This window comes from Rhodnius prolixus, unplaced genomic scaffold (assembly GCF_049639745.1).
Source record: "Rhodnius prolixus isolate KJV_2025 unplaced genomic scaffold, Rpr scaffold_3, whole genome shotgun sequence".
NCBI classification, from domain to species: domain Eukaryota; kingdom Metazoa; phylum Arthropoda; class Insecta; order Hemiptera; family Reduviidae; genus Rhodnius; species Rhodnius prolixus.
Window position 1 is genome coordinate 42,510,048 of NW_027411603.1, and position 20,777 is coordinate 42,530,824.

The 20,777-nt window shown below is 31.4% G+C and overlaps 2 protein-coding genes and 1 long non-coding RNA gene across 27 annotated transcripts in view; 2 read left to right on the plus strand and 1 right to left on the minus strand.

The window, feature by feature from the left end:
* The window catches only part of LOC141452868 (carbohydrate sulfotransferase 1-like), a 42,785-nt gene extending 28,054 nt beyond the window's left edge, over positions 1-14,731 (minus strand). For 10 of the 24 annotated variants that reach the window (XM_074125360.1, XM_074125363.1, XM_074125353.1 and 7 more), the window contains exon 1: positions 14,529-14,730. The gene's annotated coding sequence lies outside the window, so the exon portion shown is untranslated. Of the gene's footprint in view, positions 1-3,915; positions 4,027-4,205; positions 4,306-6,417; positions 6,516-6,613; positions 7,161-10,102; positions 10,211-14,528 lie in introns of those variants that run through there. The other 14 variants (XM_074125364.1, XM_074125362.1, XM_074125361.1 and 11 more) reach the window with 10 other exon arrangements.
* Positions 7,421-10,099, plus strand: LOC141452873 (uncharacterized). Its single transcript, XR_012457670.1, has 3 exons — positions 7,421-7,562; positions 8,265-8,398; positions 9,239-10,099. It is a non-coding gene; the product is annotated as an uncharacterized lncRNA (long non-coding RNA).
* Positions 14,732-15,355: 624 nt separating the features above from the next.
* On the plus strand, positions 15,356-20,388 carry LOC141452870 (aurora kinase B-like). 2 transcript variants are annotated; one of them, XM_074125366.1, is made up of 5 exons: positions 15,356-15,580; positions 15,846-16,084; positions 16,378-16,605; positions 17,434-17,685; positions 20,020-20,388. In XM_074125366.1, exons 2-5 carry the CDS (start codon positions 15,881-15,883, stop codon positions 20,182-20,184), a joined length of 849 nt encoding a protein of 282 aa, XP_073981467.1. In that variant the 5' UTR covers positions 15,356-15,580; positions 15,846-15,880; the 3' UTR covers positions 20,185-20,388. The 2 variants fall into 2 exon arrangements, with proteins under 2 accessions (XP_073981467.1, XP_073981466.1); XM_074125365.1 differs by having other exon boundaries at positions 15,375-15,580; positions 15,833-16,084.
* The last annotated feature ends 389 nt before the right edge of the window (positions 20,389-20,777 follow it).

Sequence of the window (20,777 nt, forward strand, 5' to 3'; positions counted from 1 at the left end):
ACAGTTATTTTTGTCTTCAAAAATATACCAAAAAATAATAATAATAATGACATACAACTCGTAATACAGAAAAGATTTATTTTTCTTTTTTAACAAAGTCATTTAGAATGTAACAAAATGTGAAATGCGCAAGGTTTTTTTTTATGTGGCTAGCCTTGGGTTGTTTGATCGCTCATTGAGGCTAATTTTTTACGGATATTGGGTTGTATAGGGGAATATAAGATACTCAATCATTTTAAAACAGTTCTATTCCAAACATCAAACAAACGAGACGGTTGGTTATATCAAATAATACCTACTGTAAGATTGAGAACAGCACACAATTTTCACATTTAGTTGGGGTATATTGAAACTGTATTTTAGCCAGGACACAGAATTAAGAATTGCAGTAGATATATCACTTAAATTACAACATCTACTCGTATGTGGTCACACTTGATGCTGACTGATTTGATGGAATTCTCAACACTTACTCATTTTAGGTATATTATTTTTAAGATTACTTTATTATGCAATTATATTGTTCTCTCCTTTCTCACGCATATGCTCATCATTGTAAGTGAGAGGAAATGCAAGGACCACTCCGAGAAGTTAAGTAAATATTACTCTACATGCTCTCCCTCCTCTTTACTTCACATCCGTTTTTCGTTTAATCATTGAAAGTTTACCACTACTTGAGAATACCAACTAAAATTCGAATAATCTACACAACTTTACAGACCACCTAAATAGATGAATTCTTCTATAAAAGCTCAAAAAGGGATAGGAAAGCTTAGTATAACCAGCTTTTTTGTAACATGCGATGATGCTCCATCTATTTCGACAGTTTCAGATACTCTTATCTACAGAGTAGATATATAAGTAGCAAAAAAGAAAAAAGTTAAGTGTTCAAAAAATCATGAAGGTTTTTTTTTTCATTTCTTAAATTGGTTGTTTATCGAAAACTCCCATATTTCCAAGAAATTATGCATTATATAAAAATTAATTAATAACAATTCATAAATAATTAAAACACCAACAATAAAAACGTAAAGGTACATTTATTGATGAAGCAGAATAAAGTATTAAAAATCTGTAATTGTATTTATGATTATAACTGACTACCTGATGCAAAAGGAGTAGCAGTTTTAGTCGTCAGTTTTTAATGGATCGGTGTTTGTTGTAAAATTATTAAATATATTATAAATATAGAAGTCTACCGTAGTCATATTTTTTTGAAAGACATTTTCAATATTATCGAGTCATAAAAGTTAGGACTTATGAAAAGATAGGAAAGATATAGTGCACCATAGCCGAGAGAAACTTTACATTTGCTTAGAGCACCAAAAACCTTAAGACCGGACCTGGTCGCACAACATCTAACTGTTTATGCAAGCCCCTTAAAAGCATATTTGATGATGCGTTAGGTTCTAGACTGTGATATAGGCATGAAAACTAGATCGCTGAAGAAACGACTAAGTACTCTTAGCAGTAAATGATGAGAGTACAGCTTTCAGTAAGCGCTGATGTGAAAGTTTTGAAAAGCCAGGGCATTACAATATAAGAATTTTAATTCCTCCAATATTGCTAGATTCAAATCTAGCCTAAGATATATAATTTCCCCTAAGTACCTAAATCACTTTGACTTTGACAAAATTAAATCATTATTATTAAATCTAAGTGCTGCTTATGGCAAACATAGAACAATCAAGCCCCTAAATGTGATATTCACCAGAACACAAGCGTAACTAAAATTATCAGGGGAAGTTATAATAAGTACTAAACTGGAGACGAGAATAGCGGTAGTTCACAAATGAGGCCACCAGGACAAACGAATATAGCAAAACCGGTTACTGTCAAGCTACTGACCACAGTACTTCCATTTCCCCACATATTACTGTACTTTACTTCTTTTTTTAAAAAAATTTTGAATTGCATTTATATTACGATATATCACCCATCAATTACATTTTAATAATCAAAATTAATTTAACTAGGTTCAACTTTTATCTTCTTTTTTTTAAGCTAATAACCTGTTCAGTTATTATTAACTTCATATTTTTTTAAAACATTAAGCTGCAAAAAACATCTGGTATGAGATCACACGTCTGAGATCTCTAATTATAACCGATCAATTTGCTTCCTTATAACAGCGTATTTAGTGAAAGTAGTTGTTCTGATCAGTGTAGGCCTTGCTACCTCAAATTACTATTTTAATAACTGCAGCTGGTTATTACATTGCACATCACAAGCAGCTCTTTTAATCAGAGCTGAAAGTTTAGTTTTAACTCTTAGAATTAAATTTTGCTCTCCGAGAATTTCCCTTACAAATGTAATTTTTTTCAAAATTAATTAGTTTCATATAAAACGGGTAGATGATCCTAAAAGATAATAGTGCTTTCATTTTTCTTTTTTTTTTTAGATACGGTAAATTTTGCAAGCGTTGGCTACACTATTTTTCATTAGCAAAGCTCAAAACATGTTCGAACATTAAACAGGATGGCAACACCTTCTCTTGCTAAGAAGTCATGTTCTTAATATGCTTAATATGTTAAACAGTTCGGTAGAAAAGTAGTATAAGAGTTGATATTAAAAAAAATGCACGAGGCGATACTTCCAACTTTGACCCTTCTTTTTTTCTTTTATTTTCATGTGAAACTTTAAATTCATAGTTAAAAAACAAAAATTAATCATATCTCTACATCATCAGGTGTGGGTCAAGTCGGACATCAGATATATCATGCAGAAAGTTTTTACGTGAAAGTGCTCAAACTGGTTTTTTGATTAACTATTTTTGCCATTAATGTAAAAGTTGCAATATAGCAGAAAGTAAGGAAGAATTTATTCTGAACATTAACAGATTTCACTTCTTAGTAATCTTCCTAGATCTACAGAACATGACTTCCACATTTCCGTGCTCAGAAAGTTAATCTTTTCTGTTGTCCTATTTTATAGCTGAACTGGTAATTTATTTTATGCTCTTACTACCGAGATTTTCACATAATATTAAAAATTTATATTTATATTTTTTACTACCTTTCACTACTGGTTAGGTGAAGTAATGTTCAATTTAAATGTAATGTCAAAAAAATTCAAAAAAAAAAACAAATCTCCTGTAGGACACTCCCTCAGTTTGAAAGAATGACTTTCAAGATTTGGTTAGTAAGTATTACCCAAAAGACTTTCGGCTATTTATATTTATTTTTCTTTAAATTTAAGGCGCGTCAACATATGAGGTCATTGGTACTCGGAGTTTTTTTCAGTGCACCGCCAAACAGTTCACTCGTTACAAACAACATTGTCTATCATTCACTGGACAATGAGCTGTAAGAATCTCCTAAGAAGAGAAAAAGTGCTCGCAGCTGGATTCAAACCCGGGATCTCTGCAATGGAATCCAGTTCATGCTACACAATGCTAACCTTCCCTACTTTCGGTTATTTTTAAGATTTTAACAAACAATTTTTTTTTACTTCAAGAAGATTGAAGACAATCTAGAAGTAACTTTCGAGCAAATCACAAAGAGTGAACCACTCATTGAATAAAGATGCACTTCTAGTTGAAGAACTTTCTTAAAACTCCGAATTTTAGCAACATTTTTTGGCAAATAAAATAGACGTCTATTTCTGTAGTGTGTATTGATGCTGTCTCGATGGATATAGAAAAAAATCATGCCCAGAGAGGGGACGGAAGCAAGTAAATCTATTCTTAGTTGGTAATTATGAAGAATTCAGCCGAATGGATCAACTCAAGTTTGCCAGCGCATTTCCTTTGCGAAGTGCAAACGTAAAGGCATGCAGCAGGTTTTTTGTTTTTGTTTTTTTAAAGTGTGCATGAAAATGTAGCTCGGTTAATCCATTTTGCTCCATTCTTCATTAAACAATTGGCCCAGTGCCTCTCTAATTGAAAATCCAATAAGTTTACAGTTTTACACTAACATATAGCCGGCGATTCTTTGCCTCCTACGATAGCATCTTGCGTGAGTTCATTATTTATTTCTTCAAAGGCACGAGTGACTTCCTAAAGCTTGTCTTCATTAGCTACCATTCCTACAAAGTGAAAGAGATAGACCCTTGTGTAAAAAGTTAAGAGTAAACTAAGTTAAAGAAATATCCACTATTATATTTCAATAATAATGTAAATATTCAATACTTATATAATTGTAAAAGCAATAAAATGAGCGCTCTTGCTATTTTATTAAACTGTATACAACTTCTAAGTATCTTACCATATTATACGATCATCACTCAATATTCATCCAAATTTTTTTATTCAACATTCTCTAGTAAAATGGTAATACAAATTAGTATCCTATCCTCAACATGAAACTGAAACAAAAATCTGTGTACTCGTATTGTCGGTGTGGCGGATTTCAGCCGAAACCATTTTTAGACGGGGACAGTATCTAATCAGAATATAAAAACTGAACAATTCACATTTTATTTGCGTCAAAGACTTCATTCTAAACACACCTTTTTTATTATTCTGGATTACTCGAGTCATGCGAAAATTCAAATTAGAAAATTTGACACAACAGTACGGACTGTTTTTCTCCCCACATAATAAAAACTAGAATTGCATAACAGAACACCCTAAATAACTCATCCTGAATCATGCAGATTTGTTTATTAGCGATTTTATGTGGAAGAGACATAAAAATTCAGATCACCAACTTACATAATTTTGTATATTACGAAATGAAACTAAAAACAATATCAAATCAATAAGTTTTTTCCCTACACTATTATTTGAATTCTTACAATTGCTACTTTAGTTTCCTTCAAAAAATAAAATTACAGAATAATTGTGAGGTAAAAAGAATGATTGGTGGAGAGTAAGACGATTAATAAACAAAAAAATATCCAAATTTTTTACAAATTTATATAACTGACATTTTCCGTTTTGATATGATCAAATATTTAGTTCAAGCAGACCTTGGTTGTCTTGGCGATCACATACTGTCAACACAAACAATAAATATAGAGCAATTAGTGTTCCTTTTAGTATTGTTTTAATAATGCTAAGTGTTTCACTTTATCTGAGGCTTTTCTTTCTTCTTAATCACAAATTGTGTAATAACTGTTTATGACAAACATGTAATGAATATGACCATGATTACATGCATTATTACTTCATCACCCAGTTTCTCGCTAAGAATATTATAATAGGGATTCTATAGGCCAAAATACACGCCACAAAAACTTTCCAATAGTACTGATTGTAGCAGCACACTCTGAATTCGCTATTGTTTTGGAGATAATCATCATAATCATCTTGGAGATAATCATCATAATCATCTTGGAGATAATCATCATCATTGAAACTGACAGCAGTTCGGGTTCACAGAAGTTCTGAAATCTGATCTGAAAGGTATTATAACGAAAAGGTAACCAACCAGATTGTAAGGGGACCCACGCAAGACTATAAGGGAACAGTTAACTCCATAAGAAGTGCCGTCGTGTCTCGTGACGATGGAGTCAAAAGAGGCCAGCTCAGCATACCTACGAAACGCAATGGTCTACTGGGGTTCTGGTTTGAAATTTTTACTTGACATCGCCCCTTTATCCTTTGCCATTGCGACGGCTTTACAAGATCGTGCCAAAAGTGCAAGTCTCATAAATCAAGTGTTACGGATTAAAATCAACACTAGCAATCCAGGAATGTCACACTTGATCGAATTCTGATAGTGATCACTCTACCATAAATGATATTTTTCTCCAAAGGATGTTTGTTACATAACCCTAATAAGGCGTCAATAGACTTAACCTGAGAGAGAAGCCAAAAGTTCTCAATGTTCTTTTTCAATGTTTTGTTTATTGAAGATTCTTTCATTTCACCTTATGAAGTGCCTAAATCTTAAATAACTAATTCAAATTCCCATATTGCAGTATAAATAATATATCGAATGTCGCCAATAATAATATATCGTATGTTGAGGACCAAAAGCTCCATAGACAAGCATAAAACTATTACTATTAAATCAAATAAAAGACAAAACTTTTATTACAAACACTATTATTAGAGGGACATAGGTCGATACATACAAATTCCTAAGAGGTGTGAGGTACTATCCATATCTGTCATAACAGATACCTACTTAGCAAATCTAGGTCAAAATATTCAATAACCGCCAACATGACAAGTTACTAAACTTTCTGTGAACTGCACACCTTTTACAAAGTACACCTTTTCACTTCCTGCAAGAGCTCACCTCAACAAGCATCGAGGTGAATGTTTAAAATTAGTGTTCCTACGAGAGGGGCAAAAAAATGATATTGACTGTTTACGAAAAAAGGCTTAAAGCGAGCGGTCTATTCGTGAAACGTTTTCGATAAATTAAAATTATTAATAGAACAGCTTTATTGAAAAATCATACTGAAACAACATTTTACAGAATAGAATTTAATATCACGATGACATTTTGAATTAAAAACTCTTACCAATTAATTTCTCTGTTATTATTCCAGTCATACATTTCATTCTTCAGTTCAAGTCTCACGCTGCTTTCTTATAATGGAGGTTTTTGTTTTTTTTTTATCTGTGCACATAAAAAGTTGGAGTTATAGCCAGATGAGAAATTAATAGTAAAATGTTAATAATTACATGCTTTTAATAACAATTTAACTGATATCTTACAAGAATTTTCGTCTACCTTCGCTCACATAAGCTGAGTTAAAAAAGCTATTTCCATATCTTGCTTTACTACGAACTTGCTACGAAATACACATTTACAGAACCGTTTCCCATGAATATCGGCTATGAAATTAAATACCATCTAACGTCCAGTTTTCAGAGGTTAGATATCAGTTTTATTGAATAATAATGGGAAAGTCGCCAGTCTTCCCAGATAACTACGTTATTCTACTGCTTACCTAGTGAATCATCAAAACTACCCTCTGAAAATGTATGATTGCATTCCCATCATTTTAGTTCGTTTGAAGTAAAACTAAAAGTTGAAAGAAAACGATAAATAGAATTCCATTACTTGGCAGTGAGGGAAGGTTATGTAGTGTTTTATACCGAAATAAATAAAATGTAAAAACCTTTAAATACTTTTCTTATTTTAAGATTGCATCTCTAGGAGCTGACAAAATTAAAGAAATTTCGCTTCAAGATGCAGTCGGTGATAAATAATGCTCTTCATTTCCTAAAATCAGCTGATACAACCTGTTCGCGGCACTTTATAACTGTATATTTTATCAAAAGAAACGTTACAAAATATATCAATTTTGGAAAAAAATATGGCACATAGAATACTAATATCGTATATTTACTTCGTTCGGCATACTCGTGTAGTTCGAAAGAACGGTGTTTTAGATGCTATTCACTTACAACGTAGAACAGTTTACTCCAATCCCCACTACCACACACGATGAATTGTTAATGGAAAACAATAGGGAGCTGAACAAACTGCCAAGTAAACAACTTGTTTGACAGGAAGTCTAGCAGATCGTGTTTCTGATAGTATGGCAGATTTTTATTTCAGGAAAGGAACCGACAGTTTCTAAATGTGCATTGTTTCAATCTATGTTTTAAAATAAATCTTTCATTTTATGTTTGGTAATACACGACTACATGAATAAAGGTAAAATAAATGGCTTTCTTTGATAAAACATAATAACGAGCGTTAAATAAATTGCGAAACTTGATTAGTTACTTCATTACAAGTTAAACAGCTACGTAAATTTCGAGAATTCTTAATTACAGACATCTTGATTGTTTTTGTGAATAATTATACATTATTGTTATTTACTTTCTCATATTCCTGCAAGGAAAGTATTGCGATCAAGTAAAAATTTTGAAATGGAATTTACATCAGAAATTCCTATTTAAGGTCGTCTGAACACAAAAATATTTTTATTAGTGAATTTTATTAGTGAATGGTGTTTCTGAATGCGAAACACGAAAAGAAGCAGAGGCATTACGTTTTTTTTTTAAATAAATATGATAATGGCCTTCAAATCGCCTTTCTGGGCCTACTTTTTTTTTTTTTTTTTTTTTTTTTTTTTTTTTTTTTTTTTTTTGGCGCATCAACAGCTGAGGTTATTAGCGCCCGGAGCTTTTTCCAGTGCACTGCCGGCCTCCGGACAGTGTTCTCTCGTTACAGACAACACTGTCCATCACCGGACAGTGAGCTGTAAGAAGCTCCTAGGAAGAGAAAATCTAAGGGTCAGCTGCTGGATTCGAACCCGGGACCTCCGCGTGGGAGTCCAGTATGCTAACCACATAGCTAATCCCTTCCCTTGATTTCTGGGCCTACTATTCTACATTATAATATTGTATTTAGTTTGCACGCAATAACACGTGAAACATCTTCATGTATGAACAAGAGAAGCTATAAAAGGAAAATGTGCGGAACTCAGTTATCATCACTATCTGTACAGATGTCACAAATGCCCGTCTTTCCACTTTTCTAGTCAGGTATACAATTTGTTTTTTTTTTGTTTTTTTAATTTTTCCCATCCTAAAGTATCAATCTACAGTGGAATTAAACCCTAAACATAATATCATTTTCTCTTAAATCAATTTTCCAAAACCACTACATTTATAACAAAGTTTTCTAAATTTTCTTTCACTTCAGAGACTTGTTTGTCCCACTCAATGAATCGCCTACAGGCACTAAAAATATTTAACGAAAGTAAAAAATAGGAACCACATATATTCTGTTCAGAAAAGTAACGGTCCTTGAAAAGATGTAAATAATCTGAAAAAAAAGGGTACTATAAATCTGTTATTCACCTGCCCAAATTAATTTAATTAGAAACACCTTGAAAATATTGTTTTTTTTATAATATAATTACCGGTAGATATAATTGAGATATTTACAATAAGTATATTCAAACGTTCTAACACATAAATAATTATTAAAAATCCTAAAAAAAAGTTTACATTTTTCCTATTGTGGTTTATAAAAATGTTTAATCATTAAAAGGTTATTAATAGTGATTTACATACTAAATCGTACCTTACACTTAATTTTATTGAAAATAATTCTTTTTTCACTCGGCAGTACAGATCAAACTTCCGTCAAATCATTAATACTCGTAATCTCACTCAATATTATTGCAAATATTTACAGCATTAAACCAATATTAACAATACTGATCGAGTACAGTTCGATTAACATCATCCGGACACCTCGCAATCTCAATAGATTCGCCTCTCCTCCCAAACGAACAGATTAAAAAAAAAAAAATCTTTATATTGTATGGAATGATAGACAAGTGTGAAATTTCTAATTTTTGTTTTTATTTTGTACAGGTGTCACTACCTAATAAAAATAAATAAGAAAGCATTGCGACGTGCGCAGAAGTCCTTGTCCTCTTCTTTAATGATCTATCTTTTAACGACTGGGCAGAGGAACATAGTACTATCACTTGTTACAGTTACCATTAACTGCCATCATGAACTTTTCAAAAATTTTTCGAAAGGAAGAAATGGACACGACAAATATAAGACGACCAAACCAAATACAAGTTTTTTATTAATGACAAGCATATAACTTTGAAAACAGAAAATACAAAAAAAAAAAACCCTCGCCTTAACAACCTTGATGTTTCTTTAGTTTCAACCATTTCTTTCTCCATTTAACGTGAGCGTACTGGTCAATAAGAACTGTTAAGGCAACACGGAACGAACCTATGGAGGCGGAGGATTCTTACTAGTAGTTTAGCCAACAGCGACCCCTACATATCTTTTTAGATAATCAACTGAAAACTGCCTGAAAGGGCTTGTGAGTCATAGTGAAGATAGCCCTTCGGCAATTGGACTCTGGTGTAAAAAAAAAAATTCTGGTTCTCAACATTGGGATTAATGCATGAGGTAGACAATTTACCATAATAACCTATCGCCATCGCGACGGAACGTGAAAAAACGGATTAATGTCGGATAAAAATAATTAAAACTTGGAATGTAGACTGGAGAAAAGCTTAAAACAAGCTTATAGGGACCTAAAAGACTATATACATATAAAATTGTAATATATATAAGTACCTGTACACATATGTATATTACAATTATTAAGACTATATGTATATAAAATTGTAATATATATGTATGTATATCACAATTATTATTATTGTGCTAAAAATGTGATTTAAAACACTAAACGGACATTCTACTTGCCAACAAGATGACGAGTTCTCTCCACCATCCATCCATCGTCGTTACTAATTCTCCTATCAACATTTTTTTCTCTCCCTCTCTCTAAACCATATTCATTTTGTTGTTCCACTGTAAAACAAATACATTTCCAATAAAAAAAAAAAATTAACTAAAGAATCGAAAGTGTTTATTGCTTCATATTTGCATCCATTTTTATTAAATTTCGAAAATTTTACACTATTTCGGGAAAACACAGTCTCTACCAGGGGAAAAAAACTGGAAGATACGTCTCACTTTTCATCATACCTGAACGAAATACATCAGAAATAGAAACACTCATTCTGATGATGCACGTGCAGGTAGAAATAAACTTTGCATGTTGCACGCTAGTAAATAAACAGAAAGATTACTTTAAACAGTTAGCACTACAGTAGTTAAAAAGAGAGAAAATATCGTTAAGAGATTTTTTAGTCGGTTGGTAGGTGTTGGTACGAAGTTACCTTCTTCTACTACCATTTTAAAAAGATTATATAATGAAGGAATAGCCTAATTACAATGAAAAGCTAAATTATGAATGTACGTGAAAAATCACTATCCAGACTTCAAGGGAATCCCATTTTCATTCTGCTGCAAGCTTGTTATGTACCCATCAAGTGAAAATTAAACAGAAGTTGAAATGTTCATTCTTTTCTACATTCTAATAAATAACAGAAGAGCAAATTAGCACTATTGTATTTGAAAGTAAGTAATGTAAGTAGTTAATAATCCTCAAAAACAATATTCTGAATAAAAAGTAAAATACAAATTTATATTAAAATAATTTCTCGGAGATTTTAACCCGAAGAAAAACTAACATTCCTTCATACAGAGGAAAAAGATCCGCTCTACTTATCCCTGAACTTTTGGTTCTTTTATTACCCTAAACCTAATCTTTAAAATATTCGCTTCATAAATTCGTTATGAAGAAGATTATTTAATATTATATAACATTATTTAAACTACACTTAACTTTATTAAACATCATTCATAATTAAGATTTTATTTCTTAATATTAAAACATTTCCTGATTTCGACCGACACCATAGGGTCAGATTTGACATCATGAAGCGGAGTAACAAGTTTGAAAAAATATCCTTACCTAACATATATCCTAAATATTATCGTACATTACTTGTTTGATTTTTTTCATGAATATATTTTTGTTCTGTATTTTTAAATAAAGTAATATTATTATTACTAAATATTACCGGCTACGTAAGAAAATAACACAACTGCATTTCAGATATTCCATCGAGCAACAAAAAAACCCTGATATACCCACAATTCTTATCATAAACTGCCACTCATGATTGCAATGGTAGTTATTTTTATTTTACACTTTAAATAAATACATTTTTTCACCAAATGTAATCGATTAGAACGCATTTAAAAATAGGTAATACGTAGTTAGTTTACCTTAACGCCGTTTCAAAATCTATTTTCCTCATTTTTGAGGTAGAGTTGTTTGGCGAGGACTAGTTTATTTACTCAAATATTGAGGAATGTGTGTACCAAATTTGGTAGAAATCAGAGCAACGGTTTTGGAGAATATAATTAGCAGTTATATAGTATTATATAGAATATAATTACTCACACACACTTTCATACTTATCCAGTTAAAGTTAAAAGAGTATTATATGCCTCATGACTAGTTATGTATTACAGAGGTGAATATTTGAAAGGCAAATTACGAAATACTGCCGGATCAAATACCACCGAACACATATTATGCACTCGGGGAAGAGGCTGGACAAGTTTTTTTTGCAAGATCTAAGGTAGTTTGGCCCTACCTATTTCTTGTTTACGTAACATCTTTTATAAATTTATAATCCTGTTACATAAAATTGAATGCACTTTCACTAACAACAACTGCATTTGCATTATTTATAAAATTTAAAAATGACCAATAATTCAGGGCAAAATTAAAATTACTTTCATCTTTTCTAACGAGAATTCATTAATAAAAAATTATTATAAAGGAATTAATTTTTATTCATTTTGCTTAAGGCAATGATTTTCAAACTATCTGTTCCTTGGTCCCCTTCTTATCTACCATAAATGCCGCATCTCATTGTTACAGTTTAATTTTACAAATGTTTTCTTATCATACAATAATTTAATGGATCAATATTTTATACTTCGTGAAGAACTGAAAAATAAGGTGTGAACTCCCACGACATTCTGTTTCTTTAATTCTTAAGTTCCAGCTTACACTTACTTTACTTGTGCTTCTTTGTCGTTAAATCAACTCTTTCTCTTAAAATGGTTAAATTTAAAGTTTTAAGGAACTACATATTATGCATAAATCAGAACCATGCATTATACTGAATAGAACTATAGCCTAGAGAGCAACCCTAATCCTTTACAAGAACTCCGCTTTTTCGGGAAATGCTACAAATACAAGTTATTTAGATTGTCTATGAAGTAAGCATACTCTATTTTTAAAAAAATATTCTTTTAGGTAGCTTTTAGAATAATTTTAAAGAAAAAACACTTCTGTTTAGTTGGTTTAGATTGAAAGTTTGTGAACGGGTTCATCTGGTAACTAAAACAAACATAACTCTTTTTGCGTTGTAATATTGACCACTACACACGTACCACAGACTGAAGGCTTCGCTTACGTACACATAACCACACTAACACTAGTTGGTTCACTAATGCAGATTCTACTGTATGTTTGCTACTGTGGTAGAAGATTCCAATGAAGAATGAAGTTTCCAATTCATTTTTTGTTAAATATTACAAAAAATCTTTTTATCAAGCATTCCAATCTAATGAGATATAAGATCGTCCTGTTCTAGAAATCATTTCATAGAACTGCACAGGAATTGTGACTTTTAGACGTCAGATATATATAAATGACATTCAGTAAATTATTGACTCCTTTAACAGAACATGTTAAAAAAAAGGAAAGAGACTACTAAAACGAGTTCACTTGGTGGTTTTATTATAATGATTAATCTGTAACACAGAGAGATTACACTAAAAACTAGTTTGACCAGAAGATACAGTGCTCTAGATTTGAAAGAGAAATCTGCAAAGCCTTCTAGGAGCGAGAGTGAAAAGAAATTTGGATCACATATAATATTTAGTAATATTGAGTTCTTAAGTATTTTGTTTATATAATATGACATCCCATATCAAAAACTCTATTTGCAAGAGAAATAAATAAAAAATATGGTGTTAATATATACCGCTTTTTCTATTTATGCAAGCACATTTTCTTCAAACTTAGAATTAGAAGGTAAGCTTACTTATAATATTGCAGTATAGTTCATTGTAATAAAATGATATTGTTCAGGAAAGCATGAGATCACATCTTAAGTTCCCCCCAAATCAATATTCCCGAAGAAAGTAATTCGATTAAAATGAATTCAATTCCAAGTCTTAGGGCTAAGTTACGTTCCGCCGAGCAAGCCCTTTGGCGACGGCCTAAAAAATTAAAGAAAAGTTAATTCTAAAAAATCTACAAGTATTTTCAATGGAACTGACATTTTCCTAACTGATAATCTAAGATAAGTAGTACTTCAGAAGTGAGCAACATTATTTGTGAATCCTCTCATAAATAAAACCAAATAGTAATTTTTATTAATTAATTAATTATTATAATTAAAATATTCAAATGTCATAACTGCTAAGTAATGAAATTCTTCTATTCTCTTAAGAGACAAAATAATTACAATTCTTCACCACCCAAAGCAATGTTCGTTACTAAAAACCAAAAAAACTCAATGACTGCTGTTAAATGATAAGTAATGGCCCGATCATTTAGGATACGTCGAGAGAATTTCAGACTTCAGTAACTAAAAAGTAGTTTAAAAAGAAAAGAGTAGGTTTAATTTTACAAAAACCTGAAGATAAATAAACGAAATGAATAATTCTTGTGGCTTAAGAACTTTTGCATTGACTGGCAAGCAATGCCTGAGAGGTTGCCGTATGTATTTATATACGGCGTATATATAATACAATTTCAACTGTAATAATCAAATAATTTCCCTGGAAAAAACAGAGCGACTTTGTCTTTGGTGCAATACGTTTCAAAATTCAAAGAAAACAACATTTTCCTACACAGGATGCCACAATTGTAACTTATCTTAGGAAATTCGCCTACAAATCCTGTATTCCTACTCACATTGAAATCATATTCATAAATGTTAAATTTAAGATGCTATCCTGATTCAAACAAAGATGTCATATGATTCCAGAAAAGATATTTTCATTTTATACGTCCAATTATTTATTTCATTGAAAACATCAAATGCACAAGTTCAAAAAATGTTATAAATGAAAGTTGACAAGCCTTAATGGTACACCAGAATGACACCATTGGTAAATTATTCCTACAAATAATTTCATGCCCATGCAATGAACAGGACCAAATTTTAAGTAAATAACTTATTCAACATACCACAACAGTAACACCTCTGAACAGCTTCTACTGGTATATCAAAATAGATTTCAATATAAAAAATCTTCAGAATTTGCGATAATAGTAATGACAAAAAAATAACTTCACTCTGTACGCTAATGCTACGAAAGACATGAGAGAACTGAAAAGTAAAACTAAAATCTCGTAGGACTGATAGCAAGAGAGGAGGATACGGCTACGGTAAAGGAGTAGTCGTTAAGGTAGGCTTGGTTGTAAAAACCTATAATCGAGTTAAATCGATTTAGTAAAAATATCGATAACTGATAAAAACAGATTTCTAATACATATATTTAGTTAAAATGCATCTAAAGAACAACGAACAACAATGAGATTCTCAAAGTTGGAGAAACAAATTACTTATTGGAGATCTTAGTGAATTTCAAAATTATAATACGCCTAATCAAGAAGCTGCTCCCGCAGAAACAATGGGAGTGGAAAGATAAAAGATTCGCAAACTCTGAAGAGCTAGGTTTTAATGATTAAAAATGATTCCTAAGCTAAAGCTTGAAAATAACAGAATTAGTAAACTCGTGAGGCTCAGATTGATTTTATTTGTTGTAACTAACTCCTAAAAAGTACCTTAAAATTGAAGAAATAGAGAGAATAAACTGAGACTAAACGCTTTTTACCTGAATATGGCTCACAGAGTCACACATATAATTTCAATAGCTTTGGGAAAATGATCAGATTGTCGTGAAGTGCATTAAAAATTGTTTAGGAGGGGAAACCTATCGCCTTTACTCAGTTAAAAAAAAACCTTCGCAAATGCTTTAGTTTATTCGAATAAAAATTGCCTCTAAATTTACAATTATATTTTCCTCATATAAAATTAATAATTAATTAATTAATTTTATCAAGGACTTTTGGCCACATTGAGAGTTGTGTGAACTGTTCTGAGCACTCAGCACTAGCCCGCCTTTATCTTGAATTTAACGTTTTATTTTTAAAGTCAACACAACACAACACGAAACCGTAAAGTTCTTAAGAGTTTATAAAAGAACCAAACCAACATGGATTTACAAAATATACCAGTAAGTAATGAAGTTTAACATTTCTCCGATTACATTAATGATTTTGGTTGTATTTTCTACAGTTAATAACAATTTCATGCTCTAAGAATGTATATCACTCTTTCAAGTGATGTTAACTGTGAAAAGGATTTAATTAATTACCTCGCTGAATTTTTTTGTTTGATCCAAATAAACTTGAAACTTATCTCTTCGGAACTTATAAGGAAAAAATAAATATTTTTATGTGTGCAAATACCAAATATCTGACTGCAGGACTTTGTGGAAGGTACACCAGTGGAATATCAGGATGCTGCGAGAGAAATGAGTAGAAAAATGAAAGCTGAGCTGGAAGCGTTAAGAGGAAACCCCAAGGATTGGAAATTAAGTGATTTTCAAATTGGTACCCCACTGAGCCGTGGAAAATTTGGAAGAGTGTACCTAGCTAGAGATAAATCTACTAAGTACAATGTGGCCCTTAAAATCTTATTTAAGGCTGAAATAATTAAGTGTAATATGCAACATCAGGTTAGTAAATTATTTAAATAGTTTTCCGCCGTTTATTTTAAATCACTTCATGCTATATGAGTACTTTTAAAAACTTTTTAGTATATTTCTTTATTTGAAGTTATAAAATATGGGCTCAGAATAATCCTTATTCTTATCGGTTTAGATCCTAAAAAAGGCACTAAATTTGCCGAAATTAGTGGTAAAACAAATTTGTGTCCAAAATTGTTGACCGCTCTTCAATATTCCCTAGTATAATTTATTTATCTGTATTTATTATTTATTTTAATCTATTATATATTTTTTTTTTACAGCTGCTGCGTGAGATTGAAATTCAAACACATTTAACTCATCCAAATATACTTAAATTATTAACATATTTCCATGATGATAGTAGAATTTACTTAGTACTGGAATTTGCTGCGAACGGAGCATTATTTGATAATTTACAATCACAACCTCACGGTAGATTTTCAGAACATAAAGCAGCAAAATATACTTACCAGGTGGCCGATGCTCTCAAGTATTGCCATTTAAATGAGGTAGGTTTTATTGATATAGTTAATTTTCAGTTTTTTCCTTTCCCTTACCTGTGAAGCCAGATCCTCTATCCATCTATTCCAATTCTTCTTCAAATATCAAACCTTTATATCTCTCTTCGTATTGTTCAGAATTCAATGAATTCTTTACTGAATTGTATAGAAAAGTTAGTTCTACAACTGATATAAATTGCATTTTTTAGTGATAACAGTTAATGAGATATAGAAGGTTAAATTTTTGGGGTTTTGCGTATCGTTCAAATTTCAAAACTCTGTATCTCTCTTCGTATTGTTCCAATTTTAATGAATTCTTTACCGAATTGTAGAGAAAAGTTAACACTATACTTGGTACAAATTGCAATTTTTTAGTGATAACAGTTGACTTCTCTATTCGCTGAGAAGTAAAATGCTGACTGCGTTCTCCTTGCTCATTCATTCTGTGCATATGTTCCAACACTTCATTGTGCGGGCATTATTTATGTACACCATATCTAACTTCCCGAAGAATTCTCGTAACTTCTTAGTTTTTTCTTCAGCTTAGCGCCATCTTGTATATCTTGATTATTTCTGAAATCCTTCTCAGATTCTTTCATTACTTCGTAACCAATCTAAGTTCATCCATTATAGTTAAAACCCATCTTTCAGTACATAGCTGAATATGCAGGACACTAATGCGACAGTTATGAATTTTGATCTTTGCAACCCTTTGTGTGTTTGCCATTTTTATCGTTAGATTTAATATCTAAAATCAATTGTTACCATTAGCTAACTGGGCTCCTATAACTTCTAATCCCTTAGGAAATTGAAAAAAAAAAATATTTTTTATTTCAGGTTATTCACAGGGACATCAAGCCAGAAAATCTACTTCTGGATCTAAATGATAACATAAAGCTAGCTGATTTTGGTTGGTCAGTGCATGCACCTTCTAACAAACGCAAAACAGTATGTGGGACATTAGATTATTTACCACCTGAAATGGTGCAAGGAAAAACATATTGTGATAAAGTTGATCATTGGTGTCTTGGTGTACTTTGTTATGAATTTCTGGTGGGAAAACCGCCATTTGAAAGCAAACAACAACAGGTTTGTACCTAGAAATATTAGCTTCTTGATTTTTTTGTTTTAATTTATGTATTGAAAACAACATGCGACTGTGCTAATGTTTTCAGTCATAGTTGTTTAGATAATCTCCTTAACAAAAACTTACAGTTTAAAATGTTAAGTATAAGGGTTGATTAAACGCCAAAATGCACACAAATCAGCAAGTATCCAACATTTCATTCATACTTCATTAATATTTAAATAATTTTATTGCATTAACTTTTTATTAAATTTTTTAGAATTTATTAGATGTCGCAGACACTTATGCTGGCCACTTCATTCATAATATTTTTTTATTATAATTATGATAAAATGAGTGATGAATTATTCTGAGTAGTCACATATACATGCATGTTAAAGTAGAAAAAAACAAAGTTAGAGTCGGCCACTTTTTAAATTTCAATCACGGAGGATTTAAAACAATATTTCAGTCTTGAATTCGTCTTACCTGTAATTAACAGTTTGATTATTATAAATAACTAGATATTACAGTCAATCTACAGTGCTACTTGAACATATATTTTGTAGACGAAAATGGCCAGCATAAGGGTCTGCGACATCTAATAAATTCTAAAAAATTTAATAAAAAGTTAATGCAGTAAAATTACTTAAATATTAATGAAGTATGAATGAAATGTTGGATACTTGCTGATTTGTGTGCATTTTGGCGTTTAATCAACCCTTATACTTAACATTTTAAACTGTAAGTTTTTGTTAAGGAGATTTTTGTACCTTTTAGATAGATTTATTTATAGTTTTATAGAGGGTTGCAAACAATAACATATTTACACAGCATAAACATTTATGAATATATCCTCCCTCTCCTGGCTCTGCGTATAGTTAGCCTTTAGATCCTGAAACATAAGTAACTCCGACGGACCCCTCATCCTTTCTCACCTGGGCTTGGGACCGGCTTGGCGCACTTAGTCCGTCAGTTAGTTTAGTCACAAATAAAAAATAAAACTACAACGCATATATAATATAATAAAGCAAGAGCAGACCATCGCTTTACTGTTATGCAGGGGAGCCCTAACCCTTTCATCCTCCCAAATTTTATCAATTCGAGCTAAGATTTACAGAGTTATCAGTAATAATAATATTGGAGGGGGCCTTACATACATTGGGCGAACTCCCCTCCCAAATATGCACAGCGTCGAGACTTCTAAAATGCAAATCTTCATAAAATTTTGAATAATATGACACTTCATTCATGAAAATCGGTTCACGCGTTGATAATTTGAAACGATTGCTATACTTCTCCTTAACAAGTGTAAGAGCAGACCGTCGCTTTATTGTTACAAAGGGGAGCCTTAACCCTAACATCCTACCAAATTTTATCAAAATCAGGCCAAGATTTACAGAGTAATTAGTAATAATAATTTTGGAAGGGGCCTTACATAAAGGGGGCTAACTCCTCTCTCATTCGATGTACAGCGTCGAGACCCCCAAAAGGCACATCTACATAAAATTCCGAATTGAATGACACCTCATTCATGAAAATCGGTTCGCGCGTTTAGGCGCTACGCAGTTTACAAAAAAGGTAACAACAAGAACAACAACAATTTTTGAAAATGTTGTTTTTGCGCAATTTTCACATTGCTTTTCTCGAAAACTAATAAATCTATGTTATTACGAAAAAATTACAGTTATAAAGGGGGATTTGCACTATATTTTAAAGAAAATTTGGAAATTTTATCTTTTATAGAAAAAGAGAAAAAAAATGCCAAAGTTGGGTGTTTTTCAGCGTTACGCTTTTTCGTGCAGTTTTTGACGATCAACCCGTATACAACTGTCCTACCGGACAGTTTTAATCAACAACTTAGAAAAGTCACGTACATATCATCCATAATCTCACGAAAGTTAAACAATCTCGGGCTTCTGCTTTTCTAAAAACAATCCTATTGTAGTCCTTTCTCTAATTTAGTATTATGGATGTGTTTTATATGAGCGCCTCACTAGAAATTTCTAAAATAAAACTAAAATTATTGTTGAATTGTTTTTTAATGTGTATCTTCGCTGAATATCGACGCCAAAATTTCTTTGGCAACTTTACAAAAGGTTTTTGTCAGGTAGTAGAAACGATGCTGCTCATTGGAATTTGGTCTTTAAGAAGAGAAAACTCTTGTCTCTAGCTTTTACTCAGGAGAACCTTACCAGACGGCCTAGTGTAGTCAAAAATGGGCATTTAAATTTTACAAACATTTAATTTTTAGTTAACCACATAAATATAATATTGTTAGTGATTTAATAATTATTTTTTTAGAGGACTTATTCATCAGAATAAAATAATTTTTCAATATACCTAATTTTTTCCAGGCAACTTATGAAAAAATTCTTAAACTTGCTGTAGAATATCCAAGTTATTTAAAAGAAGGAAGTAAAGATCTTATAAAAAGGCTACTTTGCCTGAATCCACTAGAAAGATTATCTTTCGATCAAGTTATGTCTCATTATTGGATTGTGGAAAATATGACAAAGTAATTAGTCATAATTGTTTTTAACTTCTATTTAATTTGTGAAATGTATTTATGTAAATCTGTATTATCCTATATAAATTTGCTGTTTATTTTTAATTAAAAAATTGCATTTAAAAGTGTGCTTATTTGTACTAAGAAGTTAATCTAAAAACGAAAAGAATGTTACAATTAATTCTGCAATATACATTCTGTTTTTTGAAGGATAGTGTCTAGAATTGATTTTTCATTGGAAATGGTTATTTGGGGTTAGATGAACCGAATTTTATTCAGCCAAGTTCCTCTTCCTCAAATTCGCTTGATTCTTGGTAAAATAATAATTCTGCGGATTTCCAGCAACTAAAAATTTTAGCAATAAGTGAATTCTTCGCAATTAATTACTGTAGAGTTTCCAGAAGAAGCATTTTATTATGAAACCCAAATGACCTTTCAAAAACCCTCTTTTAAAATTAATTAAGTGCGAGACGATAATGTGAGTTGAATGGTTGTTCAATAAAAGCCAAAGCAAAAAAAAGTCAAAATCTCTTCACCAAACTGATTAATCCACCTTGAACGAAAGTTTGATACCGGCCAGGGATTAACAAATGCGCGCTACGACAG

What these genes read in the sequence shown, in the direction of transcription:
- LOC141452870 (XM_074125365.1), top strand. Translation starts at nt 15,560, where the DNA reads ATGGATTTACAAAATATACCA. An exon ending in TGGATTTACAAAATATACCA is followed by an intron (nt 15,581 to 15,832) that starts GTAAGTAATGAA and finishes ATCTGACTGCAG; the next exon opens with GACTTTGTGGAAGGTACACC. An exon ending in TTGAAAGCAAACAACAACAG is followed by an intron (nt 17,686 to 20,019) that starts GTTTGTACCTAG and finishes AATTTTTTCCAG; the next exon opens with GCAACTTATGAAAAAATTCT.